Source organism: Strix aluco, chromosome 3 (assembly GCF_031877795.1).
Source record: "Strix aluco isolate bStrAlu1 chromosome 3, bStrAlu1.hap1, whole genome shotgun sequence".
Taxonomy (NCBI): Eukaryota; Metazoa; Chordata; class Aves; order Strigiformes; family Strigidae; genus Strix; species Strix aluco.
In genome coordinates, this window is record NC_133933.1 from 81,169,327 (window position 1) to 81,192,666 (window position 23,340).

The window sequence follows — 23,340 nt, forward strand, 5'->3', positions numbered from 1 at the left end:
AGCTCTGCAGCATAATTTTGCAACCTTTCTCCTGATCCTGAAATCATTTCATAGTCACTGCAACCTCAGATGATGCTCACCACCAGTTTCTCCGTGTTTGTGAGCAGCAGAAGTAGGGATTTACTGTGATTGGCTCCTCTAGCATTTGCTTTTAGACTATTATTGCTAATACTGTCTAGAAACTGCCTAGGCTTTCACAATGCTGTGTTTCCCTTCCAGTAGATTTCCAGATGGATAAAACATCCATGAACACCAAGGCCTCAAAACAAAACAACTTTTTCTTAGCCCTCTATAGACAGGCCCATCCAATTTATTCTCTTGACCGGGCAGTCTGTAACAGATTCCCCACCACAGTCATTAATCATCACTAGTGTTCCTTCCTCCTCTGACCTTGACTCATAGGCTTTCAGTAGTATGTCTCCACATTCATACACGAGCTTTGTGCAGGGAATGAACTCCTTATGCAGAGTGCAGTGCTCGCTCCTCTTCTTCCCTGCTGAGCCTTCTTAAACACCCTGTAACCACCCGTGACCATGGTGTGCACCAGCCCACCAAGTTCCCACGATGCTGCTCAAACCACAGCCTTTTGACTACGCATGAGCTCCCCACTCTCCTTGTTCACTGTCTCTGCACACTGTCCTTTCCAAGTAGGGATGTGGAAGACTCCCTGCAGCCTTCTCACACATGGACCTCTTCCATTTCCATTGGTTCCTCATTTACTTCTGGGTGTCCCTACCCGCCAGGTTCATTGGGGGTGTTGAAAGCCCTTCTCACTCTGTTGGCATTACAGTTATATCCTGCTTCACAAGCTTCTCTGCTTGAGAGATCTGTGAGCATATTTGCTTTAGACAGAAGTATTTAGCTGTTATCCATTTGATCTCATTTGTATTCACAGACTGACTACCATAACTTCAGTACAAACTGAACCTTGCTGAGGAGGAATATGTTTGACTATAAAAGGAATTGATTTGGAAGTTTAGTTTAGTTTTAGTTTATAACTCCCAGAACATCAGTTTTGGGGGCACCTTTTCAAAACATAAAGCTGAATATATTTTTTTATTCCAAGTAACCCCAAGCAGAAAAAAGGATTCTGTCCCCATTCTTTTATGTGACCAGCTTGCACAAGAAGAAGATGAAACTCCCATCAACACATTTATCAGAGTCACTGAAACATCACATTCTCTTTCCCATACCCAAAAGAGGGACAAAATGACTACATATGACAATGCTGACGTGAATGTGAGTTCACATTTATACTTCAGATCCAGGTTCAACCCTCTGATAGTCACCTCTGTAGAAAGCATGGTGTTAGTTTCACTCAGAACAGACTGAAAGAGTTCCTAAATTTAGAACCAAATTCAGTTCAAATACATGTAGTTATTCAAGGTCTAAGTGCTGGGTTTGGCCCAAATTTTTCTTCCCTTGGAGCATAAAAACACAGGCAAAAATGATTGATTCATGAGAGCCTGACAAATCAGTAGCCGTTAACAGAGTCTAGAAATGGACAACCTCCATGCTCTTCACCCTACCGATGTCCCAGATAGAATGCAGTAACTTAAGCCATCTTCAGCAAGCTTAACCAGGATATTATCCTTGGGTTCATTTACTGACACATATATGTATTTCCTTACTTTAGACAAATGTTCTTTCAAGTCACCATTATTTTTAGTGGAGCCAAACTTTTTCTTCAGATCAATCATATTGTCAACGCCTTCTCTTCTCACTTCACTGATGATTTCAAACACTCGTTGCTCGATGCTAAGGCGATAGACATCCAAATTTCCCTGCAACTACAAACAACCCAGAAGAGATGAAGTGTGCACATATGGGAAAGCAATGTTCAGAAGATTTCTGAAGTCTCTCAACTACAACCAGATGGTCTTTCTTCATAATTATTTTCCTGGAATCAATGTATCAGGAAGACAGAGCAATAGTCTTCTTGCATTCAGGCTCTACAAAAAGTGGAATTTCATTGTATCATTTGCAGGCAACCTATTGGCAATCCTGGGATGTAGGTATTTAATGGAAGTAGCAGCCCCTTGGTGAAAAATAAGCTTTCTGGTGAAAACTGGACTCACCCTCAGGATTGCAAAACAAATCACAATATTCCTCAAGTCACTACTTCCCTGGCCACACACATTAATGGGCTTGTGAAGCATCAATCAAAACCCTGGGGATCTTGTGCAGGTGATTGCTCTATAATACACACGGTCACAATCAGGTCAGTTTTTACAGGCTAGATTGGGGTATCTTATTTTCATAAGTAATGACATATGTCACCCCAGAGAAATCAGTGGACTGCTTGAAAACAAAGGCATTGTTAGAGTGAGCAATACAATTACGCAGTGGACGTAAAGTTTCCAAGAAAAATAGTGCAGAATACTACAAACTGAAGTATTATATCCAAAAAGTTCCCTCCACTGTAACTAAAAAGAGCTTCCATCACTCTCTCTAATGTGGTACCTGTTCCATCGAGAATACGCCTCCTCTCTTGGAAAAGGTACGCTATTTTTCTACCAGACATTTTTACAAGATGCTTCTAGCAGCAGGAGATAAATGATTCACCCATTCATCCACCTGGCACACTGCAGCAATTTATTCCTTTGAGTGCTATACTTGTTGGCAAATTATACAGCAGCACAAAAAAGACCGATTGAGTACCCTCTCTTATTCTGTACCTACTTTTAGATGGACACAAGTCACAAATAGGTTCCGCACTAATGATTCATATTCAACCCGTACTTCTTTTCTAATCTTCTCTTTGAGACCAAGATTTTCTTCCTCTAAGTCAGCGAGCTGGGCTCTGAGAGCAGTTATTTCCATAATCATCCCATGGCACAGTCCCACAATCTATCACAGCAGAGAAAATGAATGAGCAAAGCTAAGGTGAGCAAACACCATAGCCTAGGAGAGCAAACACCATAGCCTACGAGTAAACGATCCAGAGCTCTGAATATGTTGAGTGATACCTAATTAAGTAGAGCAAGAATATCTTCCTAACTGAGTGGCCTGATGAAAATAATCCACTGATGGTATGGAATAATACATTCTGTACATCTCTATTGGTTTTAGAATAATTTCTTCCCTGGAAACAGTAAGAAGAATTGTGGCAGTTCACAAACAGTATTTGAAGGGGGAAAAAGCATAAGTTTCATACATAACCTTAAAACGTCCATTCCTGATTATCAGGAAGGAAAGATCTCCTCACTAATAGGTATGAGAACTGACAGAAGGAAATGCGTGCAGAGGACAGAGGAGTGGAAAGATTGGGGAGCAGGATTAGGGAATCTGATTTTGGGAGAAGAACCTGTGCATAGCTCTGCTATGTTGGTGAGCCTTGCCTCCCATAGCATAATCTCCCCTGCCTCCAGAGAGCAAGTCAGAAGAATTGTGCCCAGGCTTCATCCAGTAAGCTGTGAGGTAATGCATTTATCGGAGCAAATATGCTGTCTGCTGATAAGCTTGTACATACAGACCATTTAATATATGATAAAAACAATTATGTGTTCCATTTGTTGATATTTGACAATTAACATACCCTCAGAAAGGGCAGGCAGGTTAGCACAAATAGGAAGGTACATGATAGAACTTAAGAAGATTTAGAATATAGCATTTAAATTTCACATAGGTAGGTCATTGCTAGGTATAAATGTTTTGTCATTTTCATACCACTGAACAGCATTTGCAACCAGATGAACACAATGGAGGAAAGCTAAAAATCATTCTTAGCATATTACGTTATTCAGATAAGAAATAGGCACAACTGCAGTCTGCAGGCACAGCCAACAGCACAGTCTGCTTTCAAGGTTGCCTGGCACCTCCACATGCCAGATCTAAGTAGCAAATGCTAATCACTGGATTCTCGCTGAGATTTTCTGTGTCAATTTTTTTGTCTTACAGCAAACATTACTGAGAGACTTCTGAAAATGAATGTTGGGGGAAAATACATGTATTTTAGCCCTGCTGAAAAATTCTGGTGATCTTTATTCAGAGCAGCACTAGTTTTGCTCTGTTTTGGATGTCTCTTTTGTAAAATCAGCAAAAAGTTGGTCAAATCCTATGACTTTGTTGGAGAAAAAAAGCAACCCATGTGGTTCATGTATGTTCCTTAGAGACTTTTTAGTTTTTAAACTATCTGCCATCCCATTTTGGCTGATCATGCCTGAACCTTTCTCATGGTTTCTAACACCTCCACTGACCAACTCAGCTTGCTCTTCAGACTTGCAATAGCCTCTGTTAATTGCTTTAGGCTAGCAAAAAGTGGAACTGGGAGTAGGAAGTCTCTTCTGAGGTTGAAGCAGAGCTCAGAGACAGTAGGCAGCTGGCCACCCTGGGTCACTTCCTTTAAGTACAACACAGATGAGGCAGGGATTTGGGCTAGCAAAGTGGAGGTAGGGACTCTACTCCAGCAAAGTCCTACTCCTCCTCCATCTTTCCACCCAGCTGAAACGTCACACGTTTCTCATTTTCTCTCTCATTTCAGCCTTCCCAAACACATGGACAGGACAGTGAAATTAGGGAAGAAGGGCGGTTGCTGACAAGACACTGTACAGAAAAGGATACAGGGGACAAAAAATGGAAAAAACATGAGAAAGTGGGGCAAAAAAACTGATAAGAAGCCCAGAGAAGAACCAAAATCTTGTAGTCAGTGATGAGGGCAGATGAGAAAAGGAGCTCAGGAATGAAATCCAGTTCTAACACTGCTGTGCAAACATCCCTGAAATCCAAGCAGTCTTCTCCCTAGTGTAGGTTTCTGTAGAAGCTGACATACCTCTAGCAGTGGGGTTTGTGTTGATGGAATCAAGCCTCCAAGTCAGCTAACAGATTACATGGCTATCACATGATTCCACAAGATAGCATTTGTGATTTATTGGCTGGATATACTTCTTTAAAAAATTCCACCTACACGTAGAAGCTATCCTAAAAAACACAGCTGAAGCTGCATAGTGAAGTACTCAGAACTTAAGAGGAGCTGGTTATGCAGCTGTGATGTAGCATGCCTGGTACCTACGCTGCAGTACGGCCTGGGTGTCTGACCCACTTCTATTTTCTATCTCAGTCAATGCACAGGATTGAATTGCTCAGGGAAAATGCCTTGTGAAGGAAGCGACCTGTCAGTAGAAGTTAAAATTAGAAGGTTACCAGTACATTGACCCTTGGGAACACGAACCACAGAACAGCAGGCTACTACCTTTGCCTTCAGGTTATCTTTGTTTTACAAGTCCTTCTGGCATGACTTCTGGCATTGAGTGCAGAAACAGCAGCCCCAGAGCCCCGCTACCTTTCTTGTCAAAGACTGTCACCATGTGTCTGCACAGTGGGACTCTGTCCCAAATGAGACCACTAAGCACTACCCGATCAGCAGACCACCATCACCAACCTGCGTCAGAGCCATATCGCCTTGGTTGCCACCTTCTTCCACTGCATGCAGCTCCTGAAGCAAAGCAGAAAGAGATACAGTGACTATGCTTGTGTAGTCCAACTCCACTCCAACAACTTCCCAGACTGACAGCTTGACTTTATTTTTCACTTAGCAACTGCCTCCCACCCAGAGAAACCATCTTCCCCTGTTATTGAAGAGTAAAATCAATTCTCTGAGCATACTTGTTCTTTTTGGTAAAGTAAATGACGCTGCTGCTGGAGAATATTTTCATAAAACATGGAGTAGGTGTTAAAGTTGCTGCGCTCTCTGGCCATAATGTCACAGCCCAGTATGGTGAGACACTGGTGTAAATGGCTTTTTTTCAAAGTGACCTAGGAAAACAAAATAAGAAACCTTGCAGGTGGCCTGAGTCACAAGAGTTGCTCTATATGGCATACATCAAAATGAAACATCGTCACCTTATTGTAAATAAAATGCTTCTGCAATATCAAAATGAAGCAAACATAAAATTATTCAATGTTAATGCTTTTGTCCAATCTACAATTTCACTGAACTAGTGGAAAACACATTTGTCAGTTTTTTGACTGGTTCTAGCTGCAACTATATTTTTTTTTTCCATCTGAAGCTAAAAGAGAATTTTCAGTAGAGAAATTAAATCACCAGCTCAGACACTGCCTGGATTGCAGTTGGGACTCAATATACCTTCTCTCAAAAAATCATGTTTTTATCCAGAAGTAGTCATATTTTTGTAAATATTTTCTTTAAATTTCACTGAAAATAACCCTAACACTGCTTCCTAACATCATGCTGGACCCCTGATTTAGAAATGACTCAGGAAAAAGAGTTCCCACTACTGAATCCATGAATAAAGTCCTGCAATCCTGCATTGCGGTTGCATATAAACCTCCAGCCCTAACTCATCTTCACATTATTAGAGTCCTGAGAGCTGAAATAAACCTGTCAGAAGGCAGTAGGGCAATATGCAAGTTTGCTGCCAACGCTACTATTACAAACCAACACAATCTGAATATAAACTCATAAGCTTAAGAAATGTGTTTCCCTTTTAGGTCACTGATTGACAAGAGCTCTAATAAATAAAGCTGTAAACATGATTTAGCTGTTGCTTAGATAGAAATGCAGAATATGTACCTCTGTATCTGATTCTTGGTAGTTTTCCATCAGCCTTTGAGCAAATGTTTCAACTATCTGTGGTCGTACAACAGAGAAATTTTCTTGCATTACCCTGTGTTTCCAGAGCTCTGTACGAACAGAAGGAGGAAAAAAAAAACCCAACAGAGTAAAACCACACATCAGTGGGTATCACTGTCACAGACTATTGATCCTTCAGTAATCCCTGGGATTTGACACTGGGTATGCTTTATAGCTTAGGGTTTCTCAGCTTTCCTAAAATGTTTACAACAAAAAGTAAATGTCATTGCAAACAGATTGCAAAGCCTGTGTTGAGCAGCAATATCAAATTCATTCTGGTACCAAAGCCAAAATGCAATTTCATTACAGACCAGTTCTGGCAATAACGCCCTGGCCCGCAATCGTATATTGGAGTTTTCTGTAAGTATTGAGTAAAGAACATGGCTTTTGTGTGAAATTTAACAGTTCTGTGCACTAATTATTGCTGCCTGCAAACAACCAGTGGCAGTAGGGCACTTTTTTCTTCCCTTTTATTTCCACTTTTTCTTTGTTTTACTATTTGGGCCTGTGAATACCACCATGCAGTAACTGCACCGAATAAACACCTAACATATTAAAAAGTCTGACATTTAAATTGCACTGCTAGGCCTAAAATATTAACACTCCACCACAGAGGAGTACAGAAGTAATTTCCTATCAGTCTATTTCAGGCTGCCTGCAAACTCCAGAATAATTAGTGTTCAGCCTTGTTTGCACAATTGTCTTTGCAATGATTATGGCTAGACATTCACTTTATAAAGAAAAAGTGAATTCTTATATTTAGGGAATCTGAATCTGTTGAACAGACACAATAAACAGGTCCATGTAGAAAGGTGTATGGTATCTCAGTACACAATTCTTCATGGCTTCCTGCTAGATGTATTTCTGGAATTTCTCACAATTGGGCTCTCCAAAACAGAAGAAAATTTCCTGAGAGTAAGCCATTTTTCATCAGTGATATCTTCCTCATGGTTCAGCTGGTCCCTGGGCTCCAAACAGGCTCAAGGGGAAGTGGGGAGCTGAGAGTAAATATGCTCTCCTTTTTGCACGTAGGACTTTGCTGCCTTTATGCACCAAGGCTCCTTTTGCCACTGAAGACTGGGGCTCCCGTATTTCCCAGGACAGTTATTTTAATTCTTCTTACCAGTGGGGAGACTGCTTTCTTGTCTGGCTCTCTCAGATGTCACTAGAGTAATCTCCTGGTTAATCTTCTGCACATCATGGATCATGTGGATTTCTAGGCTTTCCAGAAGCTTTTGGAGCTAGAATCAGGTTTAATACTTAGTTTGTACTAAATCTCTGTACTGCTTATAAAGCAACTTGCCAACTATCAAAAACTAGCAGAATAAAGCAAAGCAATTCTCCTCTTTCCATTATTTTCTAAAATTCAGTAGTTTCAGATACAGTATCAAGGTTAATATTTTGGGGTGACTGCATGCCGAGTGCTGTGCCACAAATACTCTGGATAGAGGCAGGTTCCCCTGCTGCTTTGGGCTGTCCCAGGACCCACACCTGGCTCCACATAGCAGAGGTGCCATTGCAGAGCCTTCGGGGTCACCCACATCTGCCAAACTTCCCCCCATGACGACCTCCATGGGCCCCTGCAGGACTCTGGCGCACTTATCAGAAATTGTGGACAAATACAACACTGCATGGTCCTCTGTAATGCACCACTAATCATCCTCCCCTTACCTGGTACGCTTTCATTTTGATTTCTGATGCTCCTCTGGGGGCAAGTATATGTTGAGTGCTTGTAACGGGCTCTCCAAACTCCTCCTTTGTGCCCATTTGCCTGACTATGGCTTTCATGGCTGGGTACAGGATATCTGCACTAGAACCACCAAGACATGGGTATTTCACACATTCTCTCTCAAAATCACTGTGTTTGCATTTACTGACCTTGGACCTTAACTTTCCTTTTTCTTCCTCTACCCCTGTTCTTAACCCATGCGGAATATGATTAAATCTCAGCTCACTGCATTAGCCCCACTTGACCTACAAGTGGGGCAGGACAGTCTCTTTTCCACTGGTCCTGCCTTATTACATAGTTCCGTAATTTCTCCAAGTTTATAATAATACAAACCTAAAACGGAGGGGAAGGAACAAGGGATCAACCAGATAAAGCAGGGGGCTAAGAACTTGTCTGTCAACTTTGTTCAAATAGACCAAGCAAATCTTTCCTCCTCCCGCTGCTCTCCTTCACATCTGATCATGGGTTTGCTAAGTGCTTCTGAGTGTTAAGTGCCAAGCACTTTGCTCTTAGAAGCAGAGGAGCCATTAGCAAGGCATATATACCTCATTATATTTTATTGTTTTACTCATGCTGCCTTTTAAACCCTTGATGGCATGACACAAAGGTTAGCACAGAACTCGAAGTAGGGAGCTCTTATCTGTGGAAGGCATGAGTGGGGATGGGGAGGAGAGAAACACAGTGGGATTTTTGGGTACAGTACATTTGGCAGATTGCCTGCTACAGAAGAGCTGTTGCAGGTGCCACTACAGAATCTCCTGCTGCTCAAAGGCCAGTGCAATCAAAGCCATGGACAGGGAGCTCACCTCCCCTCCCAGGAGGCAATAACCGCTAACCCGATCTCAGGCATCACCACAAGAAAGCTCTGGGTGTGGAGGGACTGGGAGATGCTGAGGTCGGGGTTCTCCTGCAGCTGCCCAGCCCCATGGTGGAAGCACAAGCCATTGCTCGCTCTGCATGGAGAACTTGTGCCCCTGACTCCCAGCCCTCCTGCAACCCAGTCCTGCTCTGCCCTGGAGCTGCTCCCTCAGCAGAGTTTATAAATTAGAGGCAAAGACCATGGGCCCCCAGCACTGGACTGTGCCCCCTCTGATCTGGTGATACTGCATGGGAGGTAACACTGAGATACAGAATGGAGCAAATCTGATACCATCTCTTTACACACACACGAATTTTCTGTGACTGATCCAGACCTGTCAATCTAAATGTCCCTTGTAGGGACAGGCCCGCTGAGCATTGCTTCCTCCGTGCTCCGTTGCATGACAACAGTGTTTTCCAGTGCCTTCATGCACGGATTTCACCCTTAGTACGTCATCTTGCTCTTTCACTTCCTTTCTTGTGGGTTTCGGGGACAAGGCTTTTTAAAAAGCGATGTTCCATTTTCTACATTCAGAAGGGCCTCTCCAATGGAAATTTTCCAATTTTCTATTCTTGACTGCTCAAAGATGAGCCAAGTAGGAGGGTTAGGAAGAATTCTCCTACAATTCATCTAACAGGCTTCCAAAATTTCCATTTATTCAAGTATTGTATTTAACATTGTTTATGGAGCCTGAAATACAGAGGTGGGTCACACGACTGAGAAGAATGTACTTGGAAAACATCAGCAGCAAAAGTCTGAATAGACTTTGAAAGAGGGGAAAAAAACAGCCATACTGAAACAAAGAAGCAAAAGGTAGCTCTCAAGCCTTTAGAGAAAAACGAAAGTACTAGGCTAATTATAAGCAAAACCACAGAAAGGTAGAAGAAAAAAAAAAAAAAAGGCAAGGGGACAGAAGGAAAATAGATGGAGAAGGCAGGGGCTTTTCTCATCTTTCATCTTTTCAGTTACTCTGGAATATTCTTGCATCCAAGGTAACTTACCCATATTGCTCACAAAACTCTTTGTAGAGAGTAACTGTATTGATATCCTCAGTCCTCAGCTTGAGCCGGCCCCATTCTGCCTTTAATATTTCTAGTTGCTTCCATAGTATCAGAAAAGATCTCAGCAAGTTCAGTGATATGACTGGATCATGATGCCTCAGCAGAAGTTTGCATGTCTTTTTGCTGTTCTGCAACCAGTTAGCACTTGAGTCAACTGTTTCTGCCAAACTCTACTGGAAGTCACAGGGAAATGTTTTGCTTCAAAAAGCTATGACAAGGTTTTCACATGATTTTCTTTGCTTAATAGCATCTCATGAAATATACAGTGGGAAGCAACGTGAGACAGGCTATTGTGCAATCAGAACTTTCAGTGAGGCCTTACAACCATGTACTTCAGAGCACAGCACAGGAAGAAAAATGGGCTACTTTTTGATTGCGATGAGTACTCACATACAGCAGAGGTGGGGATAAAATTGCACAAAAGTTAAATCCTTTGTTTTATTGCTGCTTTCCTCAAGTGAATTGCTTCAACAGCATCACTCCCTACTTGGTCTGTACTAAAAGTAGTTACAGAAATCAAACTCATAGGTCAGATCTTGCAGAAAGCAGACCTTAAAATCACTAAATTTGTCATTTTACCTTACAAATTGATCAGTGTATCTGTTTTCCATCACAAACAGTTTGACTCTTTCCCCATTCCTTGAACCAAATCTTTGTGTAGTTTCTGGCAGACTTTAGGTGCCCTCAGCAACCACTTCTCGCATACACGTCCACAATGCAAATACTAGGGGAAGTACAGCCAGGAAGTACCTTGTCTCTCCTTGACCAGGTTTGGTTTTAGACAGTGGCCAGGCTGTTCCTTTCCTCTTTGCACTGGGTAGCCCTTGGTAAAGAAAGAGCTAGACCTTCAGTGGGGTGTGGGGAAAAGTCAGGACATTTTCTCCAGAAGTCTGGCAATACCAATGGGTCCTCAAGGGGCATCTATCATAGGGCTTCTCTCGAGAGCACTCAGGATTTATAGGAGACAACATTGTTCTCTTCTTACCAGATGGCCAGAAGTAGATGAGGTTATTATGGCATACCTCAGGTCTAGGTTGCTTACGTTCACAGAGATTTGGTTGCAAAAACTAATGGGAGTCCTACATAGAAGCTGCACAGTCCCAAACAAACTGCGTTGTCAGAGGTACCTGCTTGCTTTTAGCTAACGAGGCTTGACAGTCAGCGTGATCTTCCATAGCACAGCCGTAGCTGTTCTGCAATATATCCTCCATTAGAAACAGCATTGCCACCAACTCCTCATGAGCAACTCTTCGGTCTGCATCACTCAGGCTGCACAGGCACAGCTGGAGAGGAAGGGAAAGTCTCTGAAGGTCTGCTGCGCAGAGCTTAATCAGTAATAGCAAATCTCAGATAACTGTCAGAACAGGGGGTTTTGTGTTAGAAACACAAATGGATTTCAAGCTTTTAGCACCATGGTCCTAAAATACATATGCCTGTGCATAAAAATTATTTGATTCTCTAGTTCTAGCACACTAGGAAAATGGTAAGTATAGGTTCATTATCAATAAAAATGCTCTACTCTGCTTGAAGAAAGATCAAATGTGAAGTAAATGGTAAAATAGGCTTTTGGACAGAAAAGGGGGAGACATTTTTTGTTCACTTTTGTTTAAAAAACAAAGACAGGAAATGAGATGGTATTAGTTTCTTTCCCTCCTGCATCATAGATTCATCTCGTCTTTATGTCTTTGGACGTAAGCACAAGGCTGCTGTCTCACTGTACCTGCATGTTGTAATTTATATTAACTGTGTTGTTGATAGTGACTGGAAACAATCCTCCATCCATTAGGAATGTCCTCCAAGGGAAATGCATGAGTGTCTAAAAGAATAGAGATGACTGTTCATAAATAAGAACAACATTCAATTAGTTATGAGAGTCCCATCTAATCTGCTCAGGACAAGGCAACTCAGAGGCCAAGCTGCTATTTGATGTGATACACACTGCTCTGACTTTGAAAGTACGCCATGTATTAGAAAAGAGAAGCATCTATTATCACTCATTGGGAAAGAAGCAATAAGATTCATTCCAGAATACATTTCTTACCAAGATCCTGCGCTACTTCTGCCTTCACAGAATAGCTCCCATATCCTTACTGTCAATCGTTTATTGCTGATCCTGTCTCAGAGGCAGCAGGACATGTTATTCATCAAAGATGTCCAGATTTTGCATGCCAGTACAAATCCTGTTTCTCAGTTATGCTAAGGAGGTCCTATGTGTTATTGTCACCTAAATTGAGGCAGGGGTGGCAGAAAATTGTATGCCTCCAACTCACTGTTTGTGAAAGGCATTATTAAAGGTGAAATAATAGTATCTGATATTGGGTAATTAGCAGGATGGCATTAAAATGAGGAAACATGAAGTTAGAATGATTATTTAAAACTACCTATTACTTTGGAGCATGCTAATATCACCAGCAAGACTTATCTTTACTTTCCTTAACGTCACACCAGCTTTTTTTGCCGGTGTCATTCAAGGTGTCTCTTGAGCACACAGGTATGCAATTTGGCATTATGTAACTCTGTGTGATGCTATAGCTAAGAAAACCACTAGACCTAAATATCTTGCACACAACCATGACAGACACGTTGGGCAATCAAAACTGCTGCTAGGTGATGAGACAGCTCAGAAGGGTAATTACACAAAATTGAAATTTAGTAGAATCACCATCATCTGTCATGCAGAATAATTCCATTTTGGTGACATCAGTGTGATTACATTTCATCTCAAATTTTTATTATTCACTTCTGTAGAGTGTTTTCTAGAACTCCTACTGGTGAATCAAGTTAATAAGCTGTGAGCATGGGAATTTTTTTAATTAGCTATTAGCAGTTAGGTTCTTTGCACGATGGTAGGGAAGGAGTAAGCACACCAGCAAGAAGCGCAGAGGAGTTTGTTCTCCAAGGAGCTCAGTGCAAACAGAAGAAGAGTGCCTCTGAGGGCATACTTCACTCACCCTGCAGCTTTGAGGATCTAGAAGCTGTGGGAGCCTTAGCTGTGAAGCAAATGCACTCTGAATCACAGAGTTACTCAATGGAGGCAACGCATGGTATATCCTGTCTGTAACACTCTGGTAGGCTGAAACATTCCCCGAGGACAAAAATGTCTCTCTGTAAAGGAAACAAAATGTTTGTATTAAAAAAAGAGGTAAGATGACTTCAAAATTCTCCAAATGGTCTATAACAAAATTACCTGCACCTCATTATAACCCAACATGGTAGTGACTGACAGGGATAGTGGCACATACGAAGATTAAAACAAAGAGACACAAATGTTAATGATGTAGATGCATGTGTGAAAGTGCCCTGACTGGGGCCACTTACAGCAAAATATATGTCCATGCTAACAGAGAGGGATGCTCAGGTAGCTAACAGGCTGCAAAATAATTCAGGAGCTCTACTGTCTCCTATTCCTGATACTAGGATAATTTCCTATACAACGTGGGAGGGTCACTAAAGCTTTTCAAAGTTTTCAAAAGTGCTTTTGAAGCTTTGGAACCTAAATTATAGGATACTTAGAGTCCAGAGCTAGGTTTAGCAACAACACTCCCCACTGATTTTCATGAGACCTGGTCTCACCTAGCAAGGGCACCTGGTCTCACACAGCAAATGCTGGTTCACGCAGACACACCAGAGCCCAGCTGAGCAGCAGCAGCTGCTAAACCAGCAGAGTCCTCTTCCAGCACAGTTGTATAGCACTTCTGGAACCCAGCTGGCTCCTCCTGCTTGGATTGCATTGTGCTGTGCAATCACACACATAAAGCTACTTTTTACTACACTCTATGCATAATGTAAATATATTACCCAATCTAGCTTAGACATGACTTTGTCATTTCATTGCAGCCTCTTTGTCACCCTCAATTCTCCTGTACTTCATTCCCATGCTTTTAAAAAAAAGAGCCCCTGTTGAATCAGTTCTTGCAATATAAGAAACAACCTAGACTGCAACTCCTTCTGTAGCTGCACATGCTCCTTTGAATGGCAACTCTAAAGATCTCATTCTTTTGGTTTTGTCAAACATACACAAGCACTTTTAAAAATGACATGGAGTTTGTATCAGTTGCAGAACTAACAAAAGAATTACAGGGAAAAATAACAGCTTCTGGGATCAAACCTGGCAGGAAAGTTATAAGAGATTAAAAGTGATTTACTGTCATACTGTAAACCATGGTGTGGAGAAAACGGAAACTAATTGCACTGGCAATAAGGAACAAGAAAGATGAAGCATCTGATATACTGCATTACTTCCTGTTAACACATAATGCCTTATCCGAGGAAAATGTTTCTGCACCGATTTCCCCTACAGTATTTTAATCAAGAAAAAATAGAAATAAAAGCACAAGATAGTTTTATCTTCTTGTGAGTGTCCAGAAAAATCTTTAGTCTACAAATACATCCAGTCATAGCTCTGCTGGATAGCACAAGAGTGGTCATACCAGGTCAGAGCAAAAGTTCATCCAGCTCAGAGTTCTGTCTCCCACAGTGATCAAAAGTAGATTCATGAGAAGATAACAAAAATCTCCAGAGCAAGCATATGCTGATACTTCCCACCGATATTCTCATGGCCTCCAAGAATTTGTAGCTCAGGCATTTCCTCAGCCACAGGTGATTGCTAAATGTTTAATAACCCTCGGCAGATTTGTCTTTCACGGGCCTGTGCAGTTTCCCTGAGTCCTATGAACTTTTACCACCTGCTGCCTCCCACAGCAAGAAATCCCACAGCCTAATTACAAGCCATGCGCAAGAACCACCTTTTCTTTTGTTCAGAGATGGCTACCTGCTGTTCACCCAGGATGCACCTTATGCTGGAAGAGACTGTGAGCAGACACTGCTTGTTTATCCCCTGCATTTGACTGACAGTTTTACAGAGCTGTCACCCAACTGTACTACTTGTTCCACCCAGCAACCTTTCATCATCCATGTGGCTCCTCTGGGAACCTTTCAGAATTCTCTGTCCTTCCTCAGATGCGGACCAGAACTGCATAGGCTCATCAACACAGATTTATCCAGTGGTGTAGTGATGTTCTTATTTTTGCTTTCCTAAAGGGAATCAATTTCCTTTTCTTTTTTTTTTTTTTTTGATCACTACTGAGCTGAAATTTTGACAGACTTATCTGTCATAATTCTGAGATTTCATTACTGCATGGTAATAGTCAAGTCAGAGGCTGTCATTTTATACACTGGGATTGTATTTTTCCCCAGGTGCCTCATTTTACTGACATACTGAACTCCATCTGTTGTTTTATTTTGTAGTCACTCTTGTTTTGTAATGTCCTTCTCCAGGCAGCCCTTGACCTTGGTATCCTGGGTGTCACAGTATCACATACACACAGTACCACCTCAGCTTCAGTCCCTTTTCAATGTCATCTATGAGCACCTGAACAGCACAGGAGAAAGCTCAAACTCCTGTGGGAAGCCACTGGTAACTTCCCTTATCCACTGCAAAAGTTGCCCATTTACAGCCTTCCCCTTCCTAAATCTCAACACATTATTTACAAATGTGACCATCTCCTCATATAACCAGTGGCTGCTTAGACTCCTTAAAAGCCTCTGTTGAGACTATTAAAGCTTTCAGGGAATCCAGGCAAACTGTATCAACCCTTTATTCATGTTTGTTAACACCTTCAGAGAACCCCAATATGTTTGTAAGGTGTGACTACACTTTCCAAAAACAGTGTTGAGTTCCATGCATCCACTTCATTACAGTTTCTGCTAATTTGAACACTAATGACATCCGGTTTTATCATCCTGTGATTACCCAGATCACCCTTGCAATCGTTTTTAAAAACTGGTAACACATCAGCCACTTCCAGTCTTCAGGTATCAAGGCAGTGTTAAGCAAGAAGCTACACACCATAGCTAGTAATTTGGCTTCTTTTTTAAAAAAATATTTGAGGTGTTTCAGAACTCTTGAATATTGTCTGGTCTTGGCAACCTGTTCATCTTCATTTCAGTCTGCTTGTCCCATAACTTTCCCTGGCAACACTTCCACTTGCAGCAGCTCCTCTGATGCGTCTTCCATAAAGAAAGGTTTTGGTGTGGGAATCTCAAGCTCTTCCACAAGGCATGCAGAATCAAACAAATCACTTTTTAAAATGTGTGCTATTGACTTATCTTCACTGAACACTCCTGATCACCTACTGGCCCTTCAGACTCTTTGGCAGGTTTCCCACTCCTGGTATATTTGAAACAAGATTTGATGCCTTCAGCAAAATTGTTCCTCAAAACTGGGCTGGGCTGTCTTGAATCCTTTTATATTTATCCTGTCACAGTTTATAGTCCTTTCTATTTTCTTCATTTGAATGAAAGTTTAGCTGGATGCCTTCTTGCTTTAATAATCTGTTTAATCCTGCTGTTTAGCCATGCCAGAATCCTCTTATCCTTTCATAAGTCTTTCTTCACATGTGGTATTTCTTGAGTGCCTTCAGTATGTCCCCAAAGAGTCTCTATGCCATCTGCAAGGATTTAACTCCCCTAGCTAATCCTTCTAGGTTTTTTTCAGCAAGTATTCTCATTTTTATGTAGTTTCCCATACTGAAGCTGCGCTCAGCTATGGTGATATTTATTTGGCTTTCACTATTCCTTCAAGGACGTTTTATACAAGCACATCATGGCTGCTCTTGGAGACAGCTCTTTAATTGCAGCATTTTGAACTTGGTCCTGCATGTTACTCAAAAGCAAGTCCAGGAGTTTCTCTTCTGGTGGACTGCATGGTCTGCCTGCCCCATGGAGGCTACAACTACAAATCTAGTCTTGCATCATGCTACCACGTGGCATCTACAGAGGGGAGAAGAGTGGAAACTTCCTTTACTTTCTCATGTCCTGCCCTTGTTTTGGTTCTGCCAAGGTTATTTTGTTGAGTACATTCAAACCACTCTGTGACCATTACGGACAGACAACATATGGGAGGAGAGTGGAGGAAGACTGTTACTTTTTAGAGATACCTAAAAAATATATCTTAGTTGGTTTTCTGTGATGGGGTAAATTACAACATTTTACAGGAGGGTAAACCTAGATCTCAGTATAAGCAGGTAAGTCCTGTTCTTGCTTATTCAACATTATTTGGTAGAGGAAAATATAAAATTGAATATAGATCCTGCAGCAAAACAAAAAGATTAACTCATAAATGTACCTCTGTAGCAGCTACCAACCTCCCTGATTTAGTAAACTATGAATCACAACATAAAGGTGATATAATGCTTAGATAAAAGCACAGCTGTACTCAGACATGGTGTGTTGAGATCCCTCAATGAAGCACGTAAGGACTCTCACCACTTTTAGTTAAAGGAAACTTGACACTTTTAGTGAAAGGAAAATTTCTACACTTAAGGGGCACATTTCATGATCTGGGAGCAGACACCATAGAGAAAATTTAAATTCATCTTTCCTACATTTTTTTCTTTGTGAACAAAAAAAAAGGCACTTTATAAAAAAGGTGCCCATCCCATCTCTAACAGGCTGTGATTCCTACCGTAGTCGATGCCTGATTGCTGCATCAAACTGTAGAAAGATCACTTCTCTGTGAATGGCTAGCAGCTGGGCTACTTCAGTGGGATCCTGTGGATTCTGAAGGCTGTTGATCATTTTCTGTATGTCTTGAAGTTCAGTCCCTGGAGTCCCAGAGAACAGTAAATTTATCAGGTAAGGTGTCAGAAAATGTATGTAAAAACTGTAAATGCATTTTCCCTCCAGGAGTTTTGTACTTCAGGACTTTCTTCATTTTTCATCCCTCCCCTGGGAGGCAGAAGAAGAATGTGTTTACATCCCCCTCAACACTACAAAACCAGGCTTTAAGAAAAGAGATTGTGGCAGGTGGAGAATTATGAGGATGTAGTAAGGTCAGGGAGGAAAAGGCATAGGAATTAGAAGTTACTAGCATCTCAAAAGAATGATTCTTTTATTAGTCTTTGCCATTAAAAATTCAATTATTATAAAATGTCAACCAACAAGGACAGTGGTATATCTTACTGATTATCATATCGAGATTAGATTTGTCAGACAGGAGCAGAATCAGGTCCTGAGATGGCATTTTACTTACTCCAAAGACACAGACTAGTTACTACCTGATAAGGAATGATAGGGACAACTTTTCCAAGTGTTTTTAATAAAATACTATTGGGGCTCAGTTCTGCAAGCTAATGAATATTTTTCTGCTGAGGCTCTAAAGCTTTTTTATTCCCTTTAAGCCTAGCAAAAAACTTCTCAAAGCAATGGGTCTCTATAAGTCATTAGCCTTACAAGAGCACCTGCTCTTACTTGGTGTTTGTAGGAAAAGTGTGCACAGGGCTTGACTGCCTCCCCAGACACAGCCACCACTGAAGTGATTTAACTTGGAAGCACCTGTTACAGAAACCCAATGTTCTCTCTGTCAGGCTGCAGGGGCTGCCATCGTTTAAGGAAGTTAAATGGTCTGATTTGTGGGAGAGGGAAATTATTCCTCCTCATCAGCAGCAACAAAAAAGATCTCTTGGTCATGAGTAATGGAGTTAAATTGTCTGGACAAAATGTGTTATAGAGACAGCAGAGTACTGAGGACTCCATCATTGCCTGTGTTTTCTGTTTTAAGAGTGTGGTAGCTAGGCACACATTAGATATGTCTGAAATTAAAATACATTGCACATAATATTCCTTCTACATCTGGTTATGTGGTTTCTCACTGATCACTGAGCTCAGTCTTTTTGATTGTTTCCAAGCTCATTAAACACGCTAATTTACATGAGCTTTCTCAGTCATATACAAATGAAGTTACTAATACGCACTTGATGGTACAATGAGCGCACACCACAGAACAGGCAGTGCTTTTTGTTAGAGAAAATATACCCACTTCAAAATCAAACATTCACAAGCACAGTATTAAAATAAAAGCTGTAACAAGTATTTATGATTCACTGAGTTGTTTCTTCCCTTCCAAAATGAAATTTCAAGAAAATAAATTCAGAACTGATAATAAAAATCTTACTTGCATAAAAAGAAAAATACATAAGGGGTAAAATCTGGAGACGTTAAAAGACAAAGTTAGTCTTTTATATATTCTTCCCAATTTTTGAATAAATTTAATATTTTTATCCAATTGCCATAATCAAATTTTCATTTTTTAAAAGATGCCGGGACAGAAGAGAGGCTGTGCAGGTAAAGTTTTTACTCCTGAGTTGTGTCTGAGCAGTACCAAATGTACAGATATATAAACATGGGCATTTCTAGGTGGCATGAAAACAGCCCAGCCATGCAGCACGCACCCCTACAGAGGAGGAGGTATGCATAACGTGCCATGTTTTGAAACTTCTCACCATACGGTGGGAATAATCCGGTGGCTGAAAAGCCAAATGCCAAGAGCACCTCAGCACTTGGGACAGGATTATCTTATGTGACTTTAGTTGCCTAATTATCAGGTATCAAATTTAACTGGGCTCCTGCAATCTTAAGCACTTCCAAAGAGAGTTTCATCCCACTCACTTTGAACATATTTTAGCCTGGGACGAGCAACTCCTCTGAAGGTGTCTTCGTAACAGTGCCCAGCAAAGGTGTCCAGTGACAGCAGAGGTACCTAACTGGTGGTTAGATACCTGCAATTACATATCTCAGTGATAACCACTAAAAGAAAGGTAGGTAAATCCCGCTCCTGCAGTACATTTTAACTTGAACAACAGGTCAAAGCTATTAGGGAAACTGGTACTATTCCTGCAAAAATACATGTTCATGCAGGACAACACAAACATCAGCTGTTTCACCCTTTGGAAAGAGAATCAAGTGACAAATTTACTAGAGGAACCCAAGCCTGCCTTTTTTAATCTTCTGGTAAAGATAAAAGCATCATGGGCTGATCAGATGGCTTAACCGACACTTCCTAGAGGCAGAGGAGCAATTTTGGGACCATGTTGTCTGTTCCCTGCTGGAGCAGACCTCCCAAACCCAGTAGGTAGGTTGCTTTTCTGTGAGATTGCGACAGATCTGTAAGGCTGGGGACACACTCCTAAAACACGACAGTCTTCCATCAGTAAAATGGAGCAGGAAAAAGAAAAAAGAAAGGGTTGAATTTCATCTTGACTTTATTCTTCAGTTGATATCAATCTCATCTTCATGCTCCTTTTGTCCCTTTCTCACCATCAGCATTTCATACTCTTTTGCACCTGGAACCATCTACCTTAAGCACACAGTACTTGTTACTTACCAATCCTGTCAGTCTCTCCCCAGTGTGGGGTCAGAGGCTCTGGGTTTAAGGCACAAAAGCAGTTTGGAGAATTTCCTAATTGGGCAAAAGCCAGGAGATATGAAACCACGTCGTGAAATGCACCAACAATTTCTAGGCTTAGGTGGAGAGCTCTGAGAGCAGCCTGCAAACAAGACACGTGCACAAATAAAACCATTCAGATGATCCTCCCAAAGCAAACATGGTGAAGTAGCAAAGATTTTTGTGTCCTGGGCCATAACGACTCCTGGACAGCAAACAAGACCTCCCTGGGATGGCACCAGGGCTCCCAGAGCAAGGTCAAACACTGGATTTCGTTCAGGCTCAGGATATCACTCCCAGCTATCACCATCCCATCTGGTGTCATAGCTTCTGGTTTAGAAACTGCTTTCCTCAGTGTCTCTTACAGCCACTTTTTTCAGTGTTTACATCTATCCAGAGAGAGATGTCCAAGCAGCCTTCCCCTCGCAGTCCTTCCCCATGGCACTGCACTGTCTCCAGCTCCCCACACTGCCAGGGCCAGCCCAGGTACCTCCTCCTTCCTGTCCCCCCTCCTCCTTATTTCAGCAGAAATAAGTCAGAGGACATAAAGGTCCTAGCCTTCCGCTTCTGCATACACAGACACAGGGACAATACTTGATAAACTGGTGGGATGGGGGATACGTTCACAAATAGGAAAAGGCAACACAGCAAGGCTGGGTTTTGGTTCAATTACTTTTGATCTTTAAACTAAAGGATCCTTCCTTTCCTTTTATTTTTGTTTCTATCTCTAAACCAAGAGGACTGAAGCTATCTCCTTCCTGGGAAGCACTCTTCATCAACACCCTTCATCAGTGGCACATGCTAGCTGCATCCAGATTAAAACTACTGATGGTTATTTTCCCATCTCCAGTGACAAGCTAAATTGTAATGCATGTGAAAAGATGTGCATGGCTTAGTGCCTAGAACAAAATCTCTTTTAGCTTTAGCAAATACTGACCTTCTCTGGAAGTGTTTTGAACATGATCAGTGCTTTGGTAGGGTGAGGGATGAACCACAAGTTAAGGAAGGTGCGTCCATCTGGAGACAGCAAAGAGCGTGGTCAAGGATGGAAGGACCTGAGTTATTGCAAGAAGTAAGAGGTGTTTAGCATTTTGAGGTTTCTTTCTGCCTGTTGATTCCCAGAAAGACATTTTTCTTAAGTTTGATAAAACTGTTCCTTGAACGTAGGATTTGCCTCTAAGGTTTGCAGCAAGTGTACTTTAGACATAACATGATTTAGCTTTGATGTGTAGTATACAAGGTAAAGGTTTGACCTCCAAAACCTGCTGAATTTGAGAGAAATTTGAAAGAAACTTTCTTAAAGCATCTGACTTATAAAGCAAGAATGTGAGCTGCTGTGCTGAGGGCATTCAGGGTCTCTTCCCCCAGGAACATGCTTTTGCTGGCTAGAACAGGAGACAGGCAGGGCAAAGCAGCAGGCAGACATTAAAAATCTGTATCGTTAGTTTAAAATATGCTATGCAATTACTAGTAGGCAGCCCACTTTTTTGCCAGAAGATATGAAAATACAACATTTATTACATGAATAATGTATTTTCCTGGTTTTATATACAATGTGCCATTTCTTGTCTTCACATACATGAAGATGAAGCACAATATGCAGCTAGTACATTCTGAAATAAGAGGTATAAATCCAGCTTGGAGATTGAGTTCAGCTCTTTCTGAAGTTTTGCAGGGTTTTTAATCTTTCTTTTCCTTTTGTCTGAAAAAAAAAAGCAAGGCTGAAAGCAAAAAATAGACCTCTGGTTTGGGTGGGATGGAGTAATGAAAGGTTAAATACTCCATGTTGTAAGCACGGAAATTATATTTGGGCAGGGTTTGTTTAACCAGCTGTGCCCCACTAACTTTTGCACAAGAATGATAAGCACAAATTGTACCTAAGGAAACCAGTCATGCTTTTCAGGGTGAGATTAGTATTCACACTCTCCATTTCCTCTGCTTTACATCACAGCCCATAAACGATACCAGCAGAAAGAGAGCAACCAGGGTGACCAGGGTTTCCTCCAAAGGCAGAAGCACACAGACCATGCAGATGAGCTTCGTCTTTACAGACTTCAACAGACAAGGATTGTGGGCAGCCCATCGCAGATGCTGTACCTCCCCACCTCACCTTAACAGGATGTTAAGGGTGGCTTCTCCGTAGCCATGTTTGCATGGGAGTCCAAACACTATGTCACCTTGCTATGAGGTAGCACCTAACTTCATCAGAGAGAAAATGAGGGCAGTCCACTGCATCCAAATAAGTCCAGGTGCTGCCTACCCTGGCAACACATGGACGATTTGCAGTGCCATTTCCCAAGAAACAGCTAAAACACAGTTTAATCCCAAATAAAACAGATTTTCTACATTATGTAAAAAAAACCCCAAAACATCCCAGAGATGCTATGTCATGCTCACAGCGTTACTAATACTTTTCAAACATGTATGGCTAAGAGCTATGACCTAGTTTCATATGCCAAATCTGGCAACAATGAAAAAGGCAGGGAAGGGAAGAGCAGGATGGCACCACTGCACAAAAACCACAGCCCTATATTTTCCTCTTTCTTTCTGCTTCTAACATTTACATTTAAGATGGTAGTTGCTGTGGGACTCTTTTACTGTCTTCTGTAAGATAGTATTTCTGCTGCACTCAGTGCTTCTGCTTTTTTCTAAGCAATACTGCTAAGGCTTAGGTAAGTCAGCAAGGGTGGACACAGTACGTATCCACAGCCTTCCCTTCATGCCACTGCAGCTGGAGTCTATATGAAGATAGCAAAATCAGGAAGGAGAGGGGGTTCACCCGACCAGATGCAGATGTTGACAATACGAGCACCTCATCTGAGTCCCTGGAGAGAGAAAGAGGCACTTCCAGGACACAACACATCTCATTCAAAAGCA

General features: G+C 41.6%; 1 protein-coding gene and 1 pseudogene across 1 annotated transcript; both read right to left on the bottom strand.

Moving 5' to 3' along the window:
* Positions 1 to 1,292: 1,292 nt before the first annotated feature.
* LOC141921625 (coiled-coil domain-containing protein 162-like) lies at positions 1,293 to 21,424 on the bottom strand. Its single transcript, XM_074820551.1, has 13 exons — positions 21,401 to 21,424; positions 20,404 to 20,566; positions 17,707 to 17,845; positions 13,193 to 13,346; positions 11,369 to 11,566; positions 10,182 to 10,411; positions 8,264 to 8,402; positions 7,716 to 7,833; positions 6,533 to 6,642; positions 5,605 to 5,754; positions 5,381 to 5,434; positions 2,683 to 2,850; positions 1,293 to 1,790 (listed from the first exon to the last, which is right to left on the bottom strand). Exons 1-13 carry the CDS (start codon positions 21,422 to 21,424, stop codon positions 1,521 to 1,523), a joined length of 1,917 nt encoding a protein of 638 aa, XP_074676652.1. The 3' UTR covers positions 1,293 to 1,520.
* Positions 20,417 to 23,340, bottom strand: part of LOC141921626 (uncharacterized) — a 43,119-nt pseudogene continuing 40,195 nt past the window's right edge.

Coding starts and splice junctions, on each gene's coding strand:
- LOC141921625 (XM_074820551.1), bottom strand. CDS start 21,424: ATGTTCAAAACACTTCCAGAGAAG. Junction 20,567..21,400: donor TCAAAACACTTCCAGAGAAG/GTCAGTATTTGC, acceptor TCTTGTTTGCAG/GCTGCTCTCAGAGCTCTCCA. Junction 13,347..17,706: donor GCAATCAGGCATCGACTACG/GTAGGAATCACA, acceptor TTTCCTTTACAG/AGAGACATTTTTGTCCTCGG.